General features: G+C 40.5%; 1 protein-coding gene across 1 annotated transcript in view; it reads left to right on the plus strand.

Annotated features, from left to right (window-relative positions):
* The first annotated feature begins 343 nt into the window (after positions 1-343).
* LOC149180851 (somatic embryogenesis receptor kinase 2-like) overlaps positions 344-21,509 on the plus strand; it is a 111,362-nt gene continuing 90,196 nt past the window's right edge. The window contains exons 1-3 of the mRNA XM_089416333.1: positions 344-653; positions 2,587-2,719; positions 2,808-2,879. Coding sequence (XP_089272459.1) covers positions 563-653; positions 2,587-2,719; positions 2,808-2,879 — 296 coding nt within the window. The 5' untranslated portion in view covers positions 344-562. The remainder of the gene's footprint in view (positions 654-2,586; positions 2,720-2,807; positions 2,880-21,509) is intronic.

A 21,509-nucleotide genomic window follows, 5' to 3' on the forward strand; every position in this document is an offset into this window, starting at 1 on the left:
GTCGCTAGCAAAGTCAATGAATGAAGAGGGACTGTACTGGTTGGTTGCTTCCTCCACCCTTCGACTTACAGGCCGGCAGTCAGCCATCCATGGGGTCCTCTCTCCACGAGTCAAACACAAAGCTGGTCAAGGACGAATTTCAGAGGTTAAATATCGAATTAAAATTAATTAAAATGTCTTTCGACAAATTTAAAACAAGCGATCCCAAACCGGACAAAGAGACCCGCAGTCAATTGTCCCGATTAACACGTCAGCGGAAGTCGATTTGGGCAGCGGGCAGAGAAAAAGTCTGCATTCAGCCTGCCCGGACGGCGAACTCTGCGATCACAATGCAGCTGCTGCTCTGGTCAGTTCATTATGACAGCTATTCTGAGTCGGACCTTGAAAGTCATTATATAAATATATAATGGTTTTATGGACGGGTTAGCGTCGAGGGCACATGGGCGTCTTTCTTTGACTCCACGGCCGCCATGAATTTCATAACCGAATAACCTCACTTTTAGCTACCTCTGGTAACAGACCTCGGCGCTGCACTAGGGGATCAGGCGGACTGGTCATTGCCATGGAGAAGCAGGGGGTAAAAACCTGCAATTTTCGCTTCTTGTTGCTGCTGCTCTTCTCTCTGCTTCGGCGAGGATTTGCCAACACAGAAGGTGAGAGTTCGCATTGCTTTCTGTCTTTGTGATAGACAAATTAGAGTCAATACACTTTCTTCTTTGAAATAAAATTTTATGGTTCCGAAATTGAAAGCGTTTTCTGTTATTAAGACACCTGCTTTGAAATTGGTGTCTTATATGGACTCCAAACCATTCTTCTCAGCTTCCTGAAACGGTTGCACGGCTCCCTCTGCGACCCCATATCTGCAATTCTCAGTCTGTCTGGAAAATTCTATTCTATGGACCATTCCTTGCCAAATGTCCCGCATCCCAACTTTTTAATATAGAATTTGCTTAAAGTTCGAAGTTCAAACAGTAAGAAGCATGTTTCTCAATTCAAAGTGCCCGTTATACTATATTTCTCTACAATACTTTATCTCGTAAGGATTTCATGCAGCCATTATGTATTCTTTGGCCTTTCCACAGTCTTTACTCGATGATATTTACTAGTGTTTGTTACAAAATTTTGATTTGATAGGGGTTGGAGAAGGTGCAGTTAAGGAGGCGACCTTTTGGGGTTTTTTTTTGTGGAATCTAACGACATGATGCTTAGTGAGATCACAATGTTTAAATTGCATTTTTGCATGCAGAAATACATTCAGCATCCTGGAAAACCCTCGGGACACTCGGATTATGTAGACTGAACAACTTAAAACTTTGATTTCCAATTTCTGGCCAGCTTTCAGGCAACAAATGACCAAAAAAATTCTGGCTGGAAAGAAGCCAAAAAATGACCTCAATAAACTATTGCGTTCAATAACCTCTGGCGATAAATGTTCAGGCAAAATCTGACTGTTTACAGTACCTTACGAAACCACGCTTCTCCTATGTAGGAACCCAATAATAATGACTTCCTTTTTTTCTTTTGGAAAAATGCTTCATATATTACATCTATTATTCTCTTGGTTTGAAGGCCTTGATGATTATTCCAAATATCTAATACTTTTCCGGAATGAATTTTTTTCTCCTCAACACACAACATTTTTTTTTCTTTAGGAAAAAATCTTAATTTTATGCAAAAACTACATATTGTATATACATTTAAGCATTTCTGTAGACATCATATAAAAGAGAAAAACAGAGGTTCCTCTCCTGAAAAACCGCCCAATACAGTTCAAAATGTTAGATCTTTAGTCCTCCGCACGGGAACACATAATATTCTCCAGTAAAAAACTGTTCAACATGACATATAGTTCTGAAATGGCTATTTAAAAAAATGCTTCCCACAGTAAACAGAAAGAAAAAATAAAACAGATATCGTCTCCAGGATCACATGCTCCAGAAAATATGACCTAAGTACATGTCATCTTGTAAGAATACCAAAATCAATAAAAGGAGGGATGCAAATATTCAGAAATTTGATTATTCTTATGCTCTTGGATATGCCATGATCCTGGATCTAATTGAAGACATGCTTTTGAGAGTTCATCATCTTCTTCATTTCTTTCCCTATAGACATGTTGGAAAAAGATTGAACGAAAATTGAATTTGAAAACTTAAATTTCATCAAAGATAAGTCTTAACATATAATTTTCCAGACTGTTGATGCCTCCTCAACACATAACATATCTTTGGATCTTTGATATTTGTCTTTGCTCATGGCCTTATGAATATGTGTGCAAGTTAATTTTCAGATTGCAGTAGAGCAATTCTATCAACTTGTTTTGCACAAATACACCACAACGTGTTTTGCCCTCATGATAGAATATAGTTTTTACCAACTTGATTATAGGGAAAAAATGCTGTTACTTGCACTTGATTAAGCATAAATATCTGAGAGGTGTTCTTAACTAAACTGCTTGACATGTCTGAGAGGTGTTCTTAACTAAACTGCTTGACATGATGCTCCAATTCCTACTCTCTAACATCTATTCAGCTTCGTAAAGGATAATGCTATGGAAGTTCTTGACTTTTCGAAGTTCTTGTGTAGGTGATGCTTTACAGAGCTTTAAAAATAATGTAAATGATCCGAATAATGTGCTACAGAGTTGGGATGCAACTCTTGTAAATCCGTGTACATGGTTCCATGTTACATGTAATGATGGACAAAGCGTGATAAGGCTGTGAGTATATTCTTGGTTTACATTTGAATTCTTATTTTTGGTTGGTTTTAACTCTTGCTAAGTCTCCCCAATTGTATGTTTTCTGTAGTGATTTGGGAAATGCTCAATTATCCGGTGAATTAGTTGCTCAGCTTGGACAACTACCGAATTTGCAATATTTGTAAGTAATCTTAGTTGCTTCTTACATTTATCTGTTGGATGGTAAGAGTCAAACTAAATTTTTTTAATGGAGTATTTGTATTTAACTCTTCATGTTTTAAATTACCAGTGAACTTTACTCTATAGATCTGTACTTTCCATCTATGCTTTTATTGACATTGAAAATATAACGTCTTATGTGTTAGGGTTAGAAGAGTGTAGTCATATGTCTGTCGAGGTATATGCATGCCATGTCTCTTGATAGGGAATGGATATTTTTTTGTTTTTTGTTGATATTTTATCAGTCACTAATTTAAGAGATTGGTTTATAGTTTTAAAGCAGACCCACAAGTTTTCTTTTTCACAGAACAGTATAGCAAAGTAAAGATAGTAATATGCCTCATAGTTGCCACAAGTTACGGCCTTAGGTGTTACTTTGTGAGAAACAGAAATTTTTAGCTAAAGCTAAGACATAAAAAGAATATTTAGTCGTCTCAGCAACACAGTATTGGGTTATGGCTTCTACTCAATTTGTTTGGTATATGGGTTGTGCTTGTTTTTGATTCCACACTCGAGTCATTTAGGTTGCATCATCTTGACTTTTGTCATCTCACTTTCTCCCCAGTATTTCCTTTTAAACTTTCCTATCAATCACTACCGTATTGAGATATGCTACTTTTTCTTGAACTAACACTTTTAATGTAAGGCATGATTTGCGATGCTATATCCAAAACTTGGTCTTGTTATGCACTCACTCGAATACTTTTGCCATTGCTTCAGCTTGTAGACATAATGATGACTTAAAAGAAAGAGCTTCATGGTGAAACCGTATAATGATGACTTAAAAGAAAGAGCTTCATGGTGAAACCATATAATTATGACTTAAAAGAAAGAGCCTCATGGTGAAATCATAAGTGTTAGGAAAATTACCGTTGCCATTAGTAGTCCTCTTGCTTCTAGGTCATCTTTTTTTGGGCTTAAGGGAGTTATCCAAAACTCAGAACTAGATCTTTAGATTTTGAAAGTAGCTGATGTCAAATTTAGTGGGTGATGGAGAAAGTAGAGAGGAAGTAGGTAAGGTAATTGAAGATTATGTTTTACAAGTCATTAGAAATGCTAGGAAGGTCTTTTCAAAGTATCTTACTGTATAAAGTTTGCCATATTGATTTGTATCATTTAATAACTAGAAAGACATAAATATGACATACTTTGCTAATTGATCTATAGAGTTATGTTTTCACTTTGTTCTCTCTAATCACCAAAATGAATGTTGAGATCAATGAAATAAATAGCGCCCAAATTCTGAAATAGACTCCTCACAATTGCACTATAGAGAGATAGGCATAGTGTGCTAGAGAGAGAGTGCAAAAGCCAAGCACAAGTGCTGAAAATAGAAATACACAAGTGTGCCCGAGAGAAAAATACTAATCACAAGAGCAAAAATGCCCAAATTAAGTGTTGTTAGGCTCATAACTCTTGGTATTGGTGTCGTTGTGGTTTATTACCCATCATTCTGCTGAACACCAGGTCAGAGGGTAATACTGTAGTATTTTGACAAAGAAGAGGAGGATAGTGATGACAAAAAGGATAACCAAGTTCAAAAGACTGAAAAAAGATAATGACAGATGCTTTTACTCCAAGGATATGGCAAAGAATATAGTTAGGGGGATCTACCTGCTAGTGCAAATGATGAGGAAGATGAAAATTTTGCATACAAATCAAATCTGGAGGATGTGGAAATCCATAAACAAAGGTTGAATTCTGCAATGTATACTTGTTGAGGAAGCTAGATAGGCTCGCATGAGTGCAATACTCTGTATTTATCTCTCTCTCTGTGCACTTGCATGATGAAGTTATTGCCCAGGACATAGGAAATGTATGGAAAAAGAGACCAAGCAGACTAGGCAGAATTCATTCAAATTCTGTTTAGAAGATGCATCTTCCAGTTCTGATGACAAGTATGGTTATTGATCTGATTGCACCAGAGGGTAAGCAAATGCATAGGTTAGCACTATACCATGGTATTATCCTGACCAACTTGACAGGATATTTGGATGTTGTACATAGTTACTTTTGGGTGGCTGTGCAATTTCAAAGCCATGGGCATATTGTACCATGCAGCAATATTATAAGGAGAATGAAGTCCTCCCAGTGATCAGCTGCGTAAGTGTTGTTTGACGGAAAGTTGTGCATCGAAAGAGGAAGATAATATTTGCCTCGAGTGACCCTAGGATGCCAGGGAACAGATCAGACAATAAATTCTCAAGCCCGGGAAAGGCTAAGACTATGTAGTCTAGACTAGCAAGAAGATTGAATTCTCCAGCCAGTAAAATGGAAATTTTCATAGGTGATCATAACAATTAATAGGGTGTGGCCAGGTAAAAAGCAGCAGTCCCAAGCTGCTGAATGAGATTTGTAAAAGAGAATGTAACCATGAAAAATACAGAGTGATGATTAGCGGTGTTATCAGAACTGGATTGGAACAGTGGAACTGGCTGGTCCGACTGCTTTGATGCCAAAACCAGTCCAGCCGTGGCTTGGAACTGGAAAAGGCTGGTTTGGTGCCAAACAGGTGGGTTTTGTACAATGCATTAATAAGATGGAGATAGCCCACTTACGTATAGTCCTTGACATATTCGAAGAAAGAGTAATTGGTCTAGGTGAATCATGCAAATTGTCTACTTCATTTTTGAATAATGGGCTCGAACTTTGAGGAGCATGCTAATAAATCAGAAGTTAGATTCAACGAGGAGTTGATGCATTGTTGACAAAAACATCATCATCTACAAGATGAGGACTGTATGACCCATTGATAAGAGTATACTCAATAAGTGAAGAAAAATCTATAATACGAAGACTAGAGGAGTCATCAATAGGGTCCTTGATACCTACCAAAAAGTGGGCAACCCAATAGAAGAAAAATTTCTCCTTCTTTGGATAGCCAGCTAGCCAATAGCTCTATATTGCTTAGTACATGATGATATGCCATGATCCTCCACCATTTGCACTGGTCAGCCACTTCTCACCAGCTGTCATTCCTCTTGAAGGAAGGTGTTTCATCATTTGGCACGTACTTTAACCATTTTGCAATCATGTGCTTTTACCTAATGTTTTTTGCATTCTAACATGAATTAAAGGGTGATCTAGATGATTGACTGATCTTGACTGTAAACCTGTTCTCTCACTTTATCAGGGAGGTTAGTTTTTGATCCTCGTCCAGTGGGACTGTTCCCTCAAAATCTAGCAGGCCTTGTGAGAGGCCTCACAAGGTAAAGGCCAGACCTTGTTGCAACAATGAGGTGGATTGCCACTGTCACCTTAACAATCCTCCTCTTGCTATTTAGTCAAATTACCATAGTTTTAAAACTCCGACTCCGACTCTGACTTGGCCGAGGATCGACTCTGACTCCGACTCCGAAACGGTAATGACTGCGCCGGCTTGATTTCAATGACTCGGTCATTGTAAAAAATACATTAAATATTTATTTTTTTTATAAAAAAACATAATTTTAAAGATTTTCGTTCATGTTTCCAAACACACAGCATTATAATATAGATGGAAGACAACATATGATCAAAGTAGGCTCATGAACCAATCCATTATATCAAAATGGTACCCAATGGCAATACATAGTCAACTGTCATACATGATCAAAGACTCAAAACAAAAAACACATAACCAAGGAGGCTAGAAATGGCCTCTACAACAAAAGTAAACTGTGACCAGACTCCAGTACTAGTACTACAGCTACTGGCTAGTAGCTACTGCCAGATGAGCCAAGATCATGTCGATCAATCTCTGGATCATCATCAGAGTCAGACAGGGGGCCCCATGGCTCCTCATCATCATCATCATCTCCAACTGCAACTGTAGAAGTGGTACCACTAGCAAGCTGTGCAACTGCAGCAGATGCAAGCTGAGATAAAGTAGATATGCGGCTGCGCTTCTGTCGTGGCTGAGCAGAGGAAGCACCTACAACTGGAGTCCTTGCTTCGCTGTGAGACTGAGGCTGGTGGATTGGGATCTGCATTCAACTGAACAGCATGTTCAAGTTCAACTGATGTCTCGATATCTAAATCTAAATCAAGATCCTCATCAGGATCAAACTCTGCTGGACGACTCTCCACTACCCAATCTGATGTTGGATCAATGTCTTCCAACACAATGGGATCTGAATCAGGTATTTTGTTCAACAAATGGTTTCATCTGAGCCGGAGGTTGTATTGGACATAAACTAGATCATTTAACCGTTTTTGATCCAAACGGTTTCTCTTCTTTGTGTTACTTGGGAGCAGGACCGAAAACGGGAGCGGGAGCGACATTTTTAGAAGCTCCTGGTTTGGGAGCGAATCCTAGAGGAGTTTGACAACCAATGTCACTAACATCAAGGTGCATAGAGGGATTGGTGCTCTTGATTAAATACGAGTTCCATACCCTAATACATGACAAAATTCAATGGAAACATTGCAACCCTACAATCCTGAAATCCTGAAAAACTGATAAGTCTGCTGGATTTTGAATGAAATCTAAAATTCTACTTTCTCCATATGAAATCCAATGAGGCTGAAACCACTCTCAAACATCCTGAGTCATTTCATGGTAATGTTAAAAATTTAAGTAAAAGGATGAAAATGAAGATTAAGTAAAAGTGACATTCTCCTGAATCTTCATTTTCATCCTTTTACTTTAAGAATTTAACATTACCATGAAATTTGAATAGCATATCAATAGTAGAGAGCATTTGAGTGTGTTAAATAGGGTTTGGGAGGGGGAAATGGACCCCAAATAACATTTTGCTAATTCATAAAACATCTTGAAGTCCAAACCAATCAGCAAACCCCTTAAAATTTCATTAAAATAATGTTAAATCGCTGTTTTAGTGGGTTACGGGCCGCTATTTGTGACTTGGCCGAGTCAATACAGGAAACGGCCGAGTTGGCCGAGTCAGCCATGACTCGGCTAACCGAGCCGTTTTTTGTACCGAGTCAATCCGGAGGGCAATGGAACGGACCAACTCGGCCGTTTCCGTTTCGAAACGGCCGTTTTTTAAAACTATGCAAATTACACAAGGGAGGCTTCCCAATATTCACCTAAGGATAGTCTATAAGCTAAATGGCTAAAGGTGATGTAAATGAAAGGCTAAGTAAAGATACTTTTTCATTGGACAAGGTCACAATTCTTTTGTGTAGGAGTAGTGTATCATATACTAAGCCCAAAAAGAGGAACGTGTGCCCTAGGGTTGCAAGATATAGATCAACAAAGGAATGCCCAGGCATGCAAGTACCAAGAAAAGGTTTTCAAATGATTTAATCAATAAAAGGAGGAGGCAAACCTTCAAATTAAGCCCTAAGTTGAAACCCTAGTCTCTAGCTAAGGTCTAGGTTTTTTTGGGGACAAATTACTTAGGATGACTTCAACCCTATGAGGGCAAATTCAACCATAAAAAAATGCTAGATTTTGAGTGTCGAGGATCAACAAAGATGAATTCAAGCTACTTAAGCCTCAATGCCTATCCAATAAGTGCCCTAATTGAATTCGACTCTATAACTTAGCCTTAGAGGCTTACCTTAAAGGACTTCGAAAAATAAAGGAGAAGAAAAGATAATGGTTTTTATAATGTTGACCACAACAAGGATTCCCGGTGCCTATTCCTACTTGGGTGATGGAGTCGTTAGGGATAAATTTAAGAGAAATTGAGTTTGTGGTTCGAGTAAGGGGGAAAACCCTAGTTTTCACTTGATAAACCCTAACCATCTTTTTGGTGAGGGGAGAAATTAAATAGGGGAAGCTCTCTAGGAGGCCCCTTATGGATTTCAAGGAAGATGAATTTAACATGGAATAGTCAAGCAAGATTTTCCATAAATAGTTTGCATTTAGACATGGAATAAGAAAAACCCTAGCATAAATTAATCACATAAAAACAATAAAAATTTGGAATTACACTTATAATTCCCCCAAGAAATAACCTTCTTTCAATCCTAGAAAGACATCCAAGGCACAAATCATTCTCCAATATCAATAGCTCCAAAAAGATCACATCACTAGAAGAAACATAACATGTCAAGTCAAGATTTTGTTTGAGTGATGGGTATATTTTTAATAGGGTCATGATAGAGGAGTTCGACAACCAATGCACTAACATCAAGGTACATAGAGGGATTGGTTCTTTTGATGAGTTCCATATCCTAGTGCATGACAAAATCCAATGGAAACATTGCAATCCCCTAATGCTGAAATCCTGAAAAACTGATAAGTCTGCTGGATTTTGAGTGAGATCCATATGAGGTCGGAACCACTCTCAAACATCCTGAGTCATTTCATGGTAATGTTAAAAATTTAAGTAAAATGATGAAAACGAAAGATAAAGGAGAATGTCACTTTTACTTAAGAATTTAACATTACCACGAATTACATATCAATGCTAGGGCCATAGGCTTGATCATTAGGCTGCCCCACTAAAAAATTCTTGTTTCTTTGAAAAAAAAATTGCGTTTGGAACGTGTTTGCATAAAATAATTGCAAAAAAAGCTAGGGAGCGAATTTTTTTTTAGAGAGCACGCTCCCGGGGTTGCTCCCAAAGGGACTGCGCTTCGGGAGCGGGTTCGAGAGGGGGGGGGGGTGGCGCTCCCCCGCAACCATGGGATGGGCATTGTTGCACTTGCAAGGTCATCACTACTCTTTGGGAGTGTAGTACAACTTGGGCATCATGTGGAGTAGGAATGGAGTAGGTGTGCCAATAAGGCCTCTACTGCCCTATGAAGGACCACTTGGAAAACCATCTCAAACTCAAGTGAAAGCAAACTGTAATGATCCTTAATAAGAACACAAGTAATAACAAGCAAATAATACATACAACAAATTACAAAAACGAAATATTCAACAAACACCCATATAAAAGCTGCAAATGGAGAACTTCTGAGCCATTTTATTATATTTTGTAAGTCAAAAACAATAGATTATGGAATGGTGCACCTGGGCTTGTCTAAAAGGACAAGCAGGACCAAACCCAGGTAGGAAAATGGCTGAGTTGAAGGCTGTTGTTAAATTTGGACAACTAGGTCCAAACTCCATGTTCTGATGCTCAGATTAAGAGGCTAATATTTTTGTTGGATTCCTCTTTCTGAGAGGTGTAAAATCCATATAAAAATAGTCTTAATCCGATGAGCAGAACTTATATTTTGAATTTATTATTCTTAATAAATTATATGTGCAAGGTCAGCCAGTTTTGTAATGTAGGCTCACATGCCCAACAGATGTGTCACACACCCTCATTGATGGATATATATACAGGTAAAGTTGGAGAGAATTTGAACACAACACAACTCACATCTCTCTCTCTCATCCTAAAAAGTACGAGCTACCTGGAGGACGAATTTCAGCCACACGTGGGAAGGACGAAGAGGATTTTTCTGCTGCTAGGGTTTCTGCTGCTAGGGTTTCGCAGAAATTTGACCAGCGTTGACTTTGGTCAACGCTTGGTCCAAACAAGCTGAAAACTTGTGGGAGGTTCGATTTTTGAAGGCCGTACTACCTGGCACAAAAATCGAGGTCAAAGGGTTGACCGTTTTGCTGATGCGTTGACTTTTAGCTTGCTGCCCCTGCGTTGACTTTTCATGACAGCGTTGACTTTTGTAGAACTGACTTGGGTTGACTCATCTACTGGTTGGAGGGTTGTTGTGACACATGCTGGGCTGGCTGACCAAAGGAGACTTTGCTGGTTGAAGCATCCTGTTGACCGCCGAAACGAACACATACATTTTTCTTGTTTCTGATTTGTCTTCTGTAAGATCTGCTTATATGTTCTATCTGCATTTTGCTTATCTACTTGTATGATTGCTGTGAGAAAAGTGAAATTGCTCTTAGCATAGAACATCTACAAAACTTTACATGGTATCGGAGCTGAGGTGAAGACAAACTCTATCTATAGCAATCATCATCGAAGGAAATGGATTCCTCTAAGCTTGAATTCAGGGAGAATGACAAGCTGACTGGAAGTGATGACTTCCATGCCTGGAAGATGTTATTAGATCTCAAATTAGAAGATCATGATCTCCTAGATCATGTGACAGGGAAGATTCAAGAACCTCCATCAAATGCCTCTGCTGCTGTTAAACACAAGTATAAGAAGGGAGAAATCAGAGCAAAGCTGCTGATCAGGGAATCCATAAATAAGAGTCTGGTTGCCTACATATCTGAACTAGGCACATCCAAGGAGATGTATGACAAACTGATACTTATGTTCCGAGTAAACAATGTGAACCAAGTGCTATTCCTCAAGAACAAGTTGAAGAATATGAAGAAGGGCCGAGACGAGTCTATTCAAACTTTCTTTATGAAGTTGACCGAAACCAGGAACAATCTGCTAGCTATTGGGGAGACAATAGTTGATCGTGAGATGGTTCTCACCGCACTTGGAGGACTTCCATATGAATGGCAAGTATTCACAACTACCATTCTCAACAATAATACCATCCCTAACTTTGATGAGCTTCTGTCTAGATGTATGCAAGAAGAAACAAGGATGAAGGAATTTGATAATGAAAGAAATGCTGCCTATGTTGCTCATTCCCGAAAGAAGAACTCTGGTGGTTCCAAGGACAAAGGAAGGACTAAGACTCAAAAGAAGAAGGGTAAATGTTTCACCTGCCATAGGACTGGACACTATGCTAGAGAATGCCCCTTCCAGAAGAATTCTCCCGATAGTGACGACAACAACAACAACCGAAGGAATGGGAATCGAAGAAATGACAAATCCAAAGGAAAGAGGAAGGCTCACTTTGAAGGAAACAATCCACCTTCTAAAAGGACCAGAAATACTAGGTATGAGGAGTCTAATGTTGTTAATAAAAGAAATGAGTATATTCTAATATCTGCTCTCTCAGCTGCATCTCCGCCCGACACTATGGATGTCTGGCTAATCGATAGTGGTGCCTCAAGACACATCACCGGATTCAAGGAAGCACTTTCTGACATGGTTGAAAGGGATACTAATCTAGATATTATCCTTGGGGATAATGCCACTTATCCTGTGAAAGGGACCGGGACTGTGACCCTCCACTTGTCTCAAGGACAAGTCCTCCATCTACAAGATGTACTCTATGTACCCAAATTGAAGAAGAACCTTGTGTCTGTATCTGCCATGGAAGACAAAGGATTCAATGTAACTTTCTCTGATGGAAAGGTACTCATGTGGAAGAAGAGCTTCAAGGAAGCTATCTCAATTGGTTTTAGGGTTGGTACACTCTACCAGGTTGTAGGGAGTCCGTTGGGAGCTATGACTTGTGATACTATCCGTCAAACTGAACTATGGCACCGAAGATTTGGACACCTTCATTACAAGGCTCTTCCCGAAGCAAGGAAGGTGGTGACAGGGATGCCTGATTTTGGAAATAATCATAAAGGTGTATGTAAGGGCTGTGCTGAAGGAAAGCATACAAGGGGACCTTTCCCCTCAAGTGTCACAAAGACATCTGAGATATTGCAACTGGTCCATTCTGATCTTTCCGGTATGTTGCCTGTAACATCCCTGGGGGGATGTTCTTACTATATGACATTTACTGATGACTTCTCTCGCAAAACCTGGATATACTTCTTGAAGAAGAAGGATGAGGCTTTCATGTGGTTCCGTACCTTCAAAGCCTTGGTGGAAAATATGACCGGAAAGAAGATCAAGATTTTGAGGACTGACAATGGCACTGAATATGAGTCAAATGAGTTCAAAGACTTTTGCAGAGAAGCTGGCATTAAGAGGGAGACTACCACTGCATATACTCCTGAGCAGAATGGTGTTGCTGAACGCAAGAATAGGACTATTGTGGAAGCTGCCCGTGCCATGCTATGTGACCAGGGTCTTCCAAAGTTTCTGTGGGGAGAAGCTGCAAATATTGCTGTGTACATTCAAAATCGATGCCCTCATTCCGCTTTGGACTCCAAAACTCCCGAAGAGGTTTTCTCTGGTAAGAAACCTGATGTCTCACATTTTAGAATTTTTGGATGTCCTGTCTATTTTCATGTGCCGAAAGAAAAGAGAAGTAAGCTGGATGCTACTGGAAAGAAAGGAATGTTTTTGGGCTACAGTGAGACTTCTAAGGCATATAGAGTCTATGTACCTGGTCAAAGGGAAGTAGAGATAAGCCATGATGTCACTTTTGACGAAGATGCTTCCCTGAAGAAAGTAGTAGATCTTCCTAGATCTGAAGAAAACCATGAAGAAAGACCTGGAAATCTGGAAGAACCCCAGGATGAGACTATGCCTGATGTTGAAGGGCCAATGGACCCTATTGATCCTTCCCCTTCTCTAGGAAAGAGGCCATCATGGCTCCGGGACACCCTCGAAGATGCTGAGGGTCATGCTGCCCCAAGGGGAACATTCCGAGAAAGCAAGAAGCCGTGTAGATACCAAGGGTATCTAGCTGCCATGAGTACTATTATACAATCTGAACCTGGATCTTTTGAGGAAGCCATCAAGCATCAAGTCTGGAAGGATGCTATGCATGAAGAATATGAGGCTATTATGAAGAATGATGTCTGGGATGTGGTCCCGAGACCGAAGGACAAATCTGTTGTCACCGCTAAATGGCTCTACAAGATTAAACATGGATCTGATGGGAGTGCTGAAAAGTTTAAGGCAAGATTTGTTGCCCGTGGCTTCTCTCAAAAGGAAGGAATTGACTATGACGATATATTTGCACCTGTGGCTCGATATACCACCATCCGATCCATCATAGCCCTTGCTGCTACGCAAGGATGGAGTCTTCATCAGATGGATGTCAAGACCGCTTTTCTGCATGGTGCAATAAAGGAAGAGGTGTATGTAGAACAACCTCTGGGATTTGAAGTTCAAGATCGAGACACTTATGTCTGCAGGTTGAAGAAAGCCCTCTATGGGTTAAAGCAAGCACCCAGAGCTTGGTATGAGAGGATGGATAGTTACTTGATGAAGCTGGGCTTCACTCGAAGCAATGCTGATCCAAACCTTTACTTTAAGGTTGTGGAAGGAAAGCCTTTCATTCTAGTGTTGTATGTGGACGACCTCTTCCTGACAGGTAATGACCCTCTCATTCATCAATGTAAGAGGGAGCTTGCTGCTGAGTTCGAGATGAAAGACCTAGGACTGATGCACTATTTCCTAGGCCTGGAGGTCCGGCAGAGACCTGGAGAGATTTTCCTTTCTCAAGGAAAGTATATTGTGAAGCTTCTGGAAAGATTTGGGATGGTGGACTGTAAGTCCGTGTCGACACCAATGGAACTCAACTTTAAGAAGTTGAGTGGCAGCGCTGCAGGGCCTATCTTGGCCAATCCTACTGAGTATCGTCAACTCATAGGAGCTTTGATGTTCTTAGTGAACACCCGTCCGGACATATGTTTTGCAGTGAATACTTTGAGTCAACAGATGGTTGAGCCTCATCATTTTCACTGGGTTGGTGCCAAGAATCTTTTGAGATATCTTCGGGGCACGATAAACCATGGGCTGAGATACACTGCCGGGAGTGTGATACTCCGGGGATATACTGATGCCGATTGGGCTGGCAGTGTGGTGGATCGTAAGAGCACATCTGGATGCTGTTTCAATCTTGGTTCTGCTTCGATCTCATGGATGAGCAGGAAGCAGAAGTCGGTGGCTTTGAGCACCGCGGAGGCCGAATACATTGCTGCTAGTATGGCCTGTTGTGAAGCAGTTTGGTTGAGGAAGCTCTTTAGTGAGCTGTTCCAACATGTGCTAGATACCACTGTAATACTCTGTGATAATCAGAGTGGGATTCGTATGACTGAGAATCCTGTGTTCCACGACCGATCCAAGCATATTGATATCAGGTACCACTTTATCCGGGATATGGTACAGCGAGGCGCCGTAAGGCTCGATCATATAGGAACTGATGAGCAGGTCGCGGATATTCTCACTAAGCCCCTGGGGAAGGTCAAGTTCCTAACCTTCCGTGAGAGTCTTGGTGTCGTGGAAAGACCCTATGATGTGGGTCCTGTTGGACGATGAGCTCTGGGAGCTCTGGGGGGCTTTGGGGATAGCTTCTCGGAGCTATAAGCACTCATAATGCTTCTGCCCCACCCTTGTGATTATTGAGCTGGTTCGCCACTCAGTTAATCTGTGCCCCGTATGCATCCTACCCATTGAGTTCAGGGCTCATGGGAAGTACCTCTCATTTGGCCAATGAGGTGTGGAAAAGCTAGAGACTATTAGCAAAGACTGATGGACGCATCAGAGATTGCCGTACTCTCTATCTAGGATGGCATGGTCCAACCACTTGATCTGGGATCAAGATTTGTGAGGTCTGGGACCTCTGGACTGATTATGTCAGTCGGGGAATGATGTCTTTGTGACTGACCCACTTCTGTTCTGAAATAAAGAAGCCAGCAAAGCAAGTTTCGGCGGGATGACTCACGATGTTAATTGCACTAATAGATGGAGTTCTCCCTAGTTGAGAGGGAGTGTTAAATTTGGACAACTAGGTCCAAACTCCATGTTCTGATGCTCAGATTAAGAGGCTAATATTTTTGTTGGATTCCTCTTTCTGAGAGGTGTAAAATCCATATAAAAATAGTCTTAATACGATGAACTTATATTTTGAATTTATTATTCTTAATAAATTATATGTGCAAGGTCAGCCAGTTTTGTAATGTAGGCTCACATGCCCAACAGATGTGTCACACACCCTCATTGATGGATATATATACAGGTAAAGTTGGAGAGAATTTGAACACAACACAACTCACATCTCTCTCTCTCATCCTAAAAAGTACGAGCTACCTGGAGGACGAATTTCAGCCACACGTGGGAAGGACGAAGAGGATTTTTCTGCTGCTAGGGTTTCGCAGAAATTTGACCAGCGTTGACTTTGGTCAACGCTTGGTCCAAACAAGCTGAAAACTTGTGGGAGGTTCGATTTTTGAAGGTCGTACTACCTGGCACAAAAATCGAGGTCAAAGGGTTGACCGTTTTGCTGATGCGTTGACTTTTAGCTTGCTGCCCCTGCGTTGACTTTTCAGGACAGCGTTGACTTTTGTAGAACTGACTTGGGTTGACTCATCTACTGGTTGGAGGGTTGTTGTGACACATGCTGGGCTGGCTGACCAAAGGAGACTTTGCTGGTTGAAGCATCCTGTTGACCGCCGAAACGAACACATACATTTTTCTTGTTTCTGATTTGTCTTCTGTAAGATCTGCTTATATGTTCTATCTGCATTTTGCTTATCTACTTGTATGATTGCTGTGAGAAAAGTGAAATTGCTCTTAGCATAGAACATCTACAAAACTTTACAGCTGTCTAGCTGCTGCACCAATCTGCACTGCGTTGCTTAGAAACTATTGCTTTGCTGAAGTTCGAATGGTTGGAAGGTGCACTAAAATTGTCCAAAAATTTATATGCTTTTAACCCCAGATTCCTTGGCCAAAACCCACAAAAACCCAGAAATGGTTTGGCCCGATTTGGACTTCCCAAAATTGACCCCCAAAGGCAACAATTCTACACTATCTGCGGCAAAGATACAGCTTACAACCACACCTCCGGTGCTCAGAAAATTATGAAACTTTATATTTGGGATCCCAGAAAGGATTTTGGCTGCTTTAGACTTCTGATTTTCGACCCCCTTGGAGCCTCACCTCAGTGCTAGTTGCCAATTTCGACTTGTTGGAAACTTCCTGTAAATCCACTTGAAAACCTCTCCAAAATAATGACTTCACCTGTGCTATCCAATCCCTGACTCCCCGGATGATCTCTTGGCCCAACTTAGCTACTCCCAAGTACCACGAAAATCTGTTGTGTGGCCTCTGCGCTGTCCCCCAACCCAGTAGGTCGAATTGTTCGAATTCTGGCTCAGCTGGCTGTAAAACCCAGCAAGAACGCTAGTCTAATGTTGCTACCTCAGTTCCCCAACTCCCAAACAAGCAATTAGATCTCTGCTTGCCTCAATCTCCCTCTGCGTGTTTCCTGGCTGCCCAGAAATATGCACTCCTTGCTCTGCACTGGTTGGTGGTGCTATGTCACTGCCCCAAAACTCCTGAAATCCTTGTAGAACTGCCTCTCTAGGGTGGGCATAAATGGTCCCCCGAAGTAGAGGCTGAATCTCTTGCTTGAGAGATTCGTGGCTAAACAGCCGGTTGACTTAGCTAAACAACAGAGTGAATAGTCAAGTGATTTTGTTTGCAAGATGTATGAATGAATCCCAAAATGAGAGTTGCTCCCTCCTTATAACTCCTTGGGCCTCCCTTGCCTCATGTGGGCCCCTCCATCCACCTATTCGACTTTCCCTCCAAGCTATTCGAATGGGCCAATTCGAATTCCCATGTGGGTGGCCCCCACATTCCACTAGTAACCAAATTAAGTCGAATTGCCTCCTAAGTCCCTAAGTCGAAAATGATGGGTTCTCTTCCTTAGCCAAAATTGTGCAAAATTCTGTAGCAACACCTTGTTACAAATGTGTTTGAGAAGGGACATGACACAAACCAACTCCGTAAAAGTGTTCCTTGCCTTCTTAGAGGTGGTTAGATAATCAACACTTTTAGGTGCTTCCAACCCCTAAGGGGAGGTGACATGTCCAAGGTCAACCCTTCAATTCATAGTTCTTTGTGATAGTGGTGGCAACGGAGTAGAAAGACTTCATGGTTAGGTGCCATGGCCATGGGATCAATCGATGAAGGTCCACTGTCCTGAGTGTATAGATGTATGAAGGGAGCAATCATGGATGCATGAGTTAACCCTTTCCTTGACCTGCTTTTTCCACCCCTATGGTGCGCCTTTTACTTCTTTTTGATAATGCTTTAATAAGTAGCACGACTTAGGTGTCTGAGCTTTCTTTTAATGATATAACATGTATTTACCCCTTTAGGATAAGTCGGTTTCTCGCTCGTAGGGGTTGGGACATATAAGGCTTCCTTTATTATATGATGGAGCATCTAGTGCTCAATAATTGGGTGATGGTTAATGAGGGGGGTAGAGCTCATGCTAGGTTTTGTCCCACTCGCTAATCAATGACCCGACCATCTTTTGCATTTTGACTTTCCTTTTTCTTTTATTGTGGCCATCTTATTCTTTGATCTTTCTTTTAGCTGAATCAACCTCCCGAGAAAAGTTTTCCTGTCCAGACTCAAGGATGTAGATGTGAAGGTGCCAAATCCCAATGAACTAATGATAGCAAACCTGAAGGATGGATGTGAAATTAGGGGAATGATGAAAGGTGATAAGTATGGGATGTCTATGGACACACTACTTCAATCCAGGTTTCCCAAGTAGTGCCACTCCTACAACCCTAAGGCCTTATAAGAGGTCCCATTGGACTAGGGCTAAAGATTAACCCCCCTGGTAAGGTGAGAGAACAAGCTTACAGTCAAGATTGGTCAATCATCTAGATCACCCTTTTATCCATGTTAGAATGCCCAAAACATTAAGTAAAAGCACTTGATTGCAAAATGGTTAAAGTATTTGCCGAGTGGTAGCCCACCTTCATTCAAGAGGAATGTCGAATGGTGATAGTTTTGATTTTTGTAGCATTGAGAAGTATTCCCGCATGCCAAACTGGCCTCCTAAATTGGCCCAAGAAAATATTAAATATGAAAAATAAATATTATTATTACTGGCCTTCTTGTAGGCCCCAAAAGTCAAGTCAACCCCACCTTGTGAATGGGTGTGACTATTGGCCAAAACCCATCTAGTTTGACCACTATAAATAAACTATTCAACCTCCTCAAATCATCATCATCAATTCTGATCTCAAGAACAATTAGACATCTGTTCACACATGCGAAGAAGCAGAAAAAGACTGAGATTTTTGGGCATTGATTGAGTTGTTTGACTAGCATTGATTGCAGGTTGACTGAGGCACTTTGACCGATTTTTCCTGAGATAGCAGCAGAGGTTGAAATTTGGCCCGTTGACCATATTTGACTAAGCTAAACAGAAGTTAGATATTCTCTCTCCTTTGACCAAGTTTGATTGGTATTTGGGCTTGGAAATTGGCACAAATTTCTAGACAATTTATATTGTAAACTTTACTAAAGATTGAATTCTAAGAAAAGTGGGTTGGGTTTTTCCCAAGGTTGGTTTTTCCTAGAGTAATTTTTGTGTCTCTTGTGTTTGGCTGTCTCTTTATGATCCTATTGTTGTCATTGCATTATTGTTGAAGATTTTCTATGTATAATTGCTTAATGATACATGTGGCATATGATAAATTGAACTAATAAATTATTGACATTTATTATCGAGATTAGAAGATCAATTTCTATAATAAAATTCAACGGATAGGTGCATGATGAGTGCAAATGGTAGGGGAATGTGGCATATCATCATAATTGAGCAATGTGTAGGGTTGTTGTTTGGCTGGCTTCCCAAGATAGGAGAAGAATACTCTCGTATGGGGTTACACACTTTTGGTGGGTAATAGGGACCTCCTCTAAGGCCTTATGGTTATAGGAGTGGAACTACTTGGGAGACTAAGATTGAAGTAGTGTTTCCATGAGTATTCCATACTTGTCATTTTCCATCATTCCCTAGTTTTCATCTGCATTCTTTGGGTGTGTGGTCACTAGTTCATTGGGATTGACACTCTCTTATCCTCATCCTTGAGCTTGGGACGAAAACTTTTCCTTGGAGGTTGATGCAACTAAAAGAAAGATAAAAACATAAAATGGCCACAATGTGAGGAAAAAAGCTAAAATGCAAAAGATGGCCATGACAATAATTAGCGTGTGCGAAAAAGCATGGCCTGAGTTCTAGCCTCCTCATTAGCCATCACCCAGTTCCTTTAGCACTTGATGTTGAATCACATAATAACAAAACTCTTGCATGTTCCAACCTTGATGAACGATAAATTGACTCATCATTTAGGGGTAAATAAATCATTAAAGGCAAACTTGGGCTCCTAGACTATGCTCCAGTCATAGCATTATCAAAAAGAAGTAAAAGGCACACCAAAGGGGTAGAAAAAACAGGTCAAGGAAAGGGGCAACTCATGCCTCCATGATTTCTCCGTCCTTACATCTAGACACTCATGGACCTCCATCAGCTAGTCCCATGCCCATGGCACCTTGCTATGAAATCCTTCCCCTCCATTGCCACCACTATCACAAGCACCTAAGGATTGAAAGGTTAACCTAGGACATGTCACCTCCCCTTAGGGAATGGAAATACCTAATAACGTTGACCATCTAGCCATCCTTGACACAAGTGGGGAACACTTTTTACGAGACTTGGTCTAGTTAGATATTTAAAGATGATCTCGGTTTGAAGTGTTATTATGCCCTTAACAATTAAGTATGGTCCACTATGATGCATCTATGGTCACTGCCCCAATGATTGGTGGCTTTCAATTGATCTTGAGATGGTTTTGCTAGGTACAATAGAGGCCTTTGAGGCACATTATATCACTACACTACATAGTATGCCCTAGCCATTTTGCACCTTCCAAAGAGAAATGATGACCTTGAAATTGCAACGTTGCTCCTTTAGAGCAAAACGTCGAGCACTTTGATGATTCCACATGATGATTGACACTCCAGAGTACCCCCCAAATGTTGAAACACTGAGCTCTTCTTGCTTGGTATTGGATTTTTTGTTGTTGTACCTGGCAGACCCAAGATGCCCTTAGGCTAGCCTTGATATTGTTTGATGGGCCTTACTTGATCAAGAGTCCTAATGATGATGGCCATCCCTAGGATGACAAGGGAGGGCTTGTAACCCCTTGTCTTGTAAAACATTCAAAGTTAAACTTGTTTTAGGGCTTGTAGGCCAATATTTTTGTAAAAGTGAAGGGAGAGACCTGATATAAATAGAGGATCCCTTCACTCACTTTTTTCATCATCACACATGTGAATTCAACCTCTCTTAAAAGTTAAAAGAGTGTGAACTGCCTTTGCCTTTTTGTTGCTCGGTAAAGATGTGATTTTATGGAGCATTTTTCTAGTGGAGATTTACTATTGCATTGGGGATGTTTTTTTGGGATTGAAAGAAGGATTTTCTATGATGAATTTGTAAGTTTATTGAGGGTTTTTCATTACTTTGCATGTGAATGGATTAATGCCAGGGTTTCTATATGTTCCATGACTAAAGGCCTATTGTTTATTGGAAATCTTGGTAAAATTGTACATGTTAATTATATTCTTCCTTGAAAACCATATAAGAACTCTAGTGTGCATCTTCTATTTAATTTCTCCCTTCATAGAAAAGATAGTTAGGGTTTTACCAGAGGAAAGCATATGGCCCCTCGTTACCCCAATCAATTTGCTTTCTAAAAATCCATTTGCCCAAGTAGGATTAGGCATTGGCTAAAGTTGTGTTGATAAAAAATCATTAAAACTAAAATATTCTCTTATTTTATATATCCTAGGGTTTTTAAGGCAAGCTGCTAGGGCTTTTCTAGGGCTGAGTTGCTTGTAGGGTTGTTTTGAGTGAAGGTTTGTGGGTTAAATTCCACGTTTTGCTTATATAAACCTTTTAAAAACAAAATCTAACCTTGAACATTGTAAAACTTCCGTAAATAGGGTTGATGTCATCTTTCCCTAACTATTTTGTGCTCTAGAAACCTTAAACCTTAGCCAAGCTTCAACTTGAAGCCTATTTGAGGGTTTATCTTGTTCCTTTGTTGATCCAATCATTAAATAAACCCTTTCTCTAACTTCTACATGTGTAGGTACCCCTTTATCTT

This window comes from Pinus tabuliformis, chromosome 3_2, assembly GCF_031772625.1.
Source record: "Pinus tabuliformis cultivar Carrire ecotype Pingquan chromosome 3_2, CPIR1, whole genome shotgun sequence".
Classification (NCBI taxonomy): Eukaryota; Viridiplantae; Streptophyta; class Pinopsida; order Pinales; family Pinaceae; genus Pinus; species Pinus tabuliformis.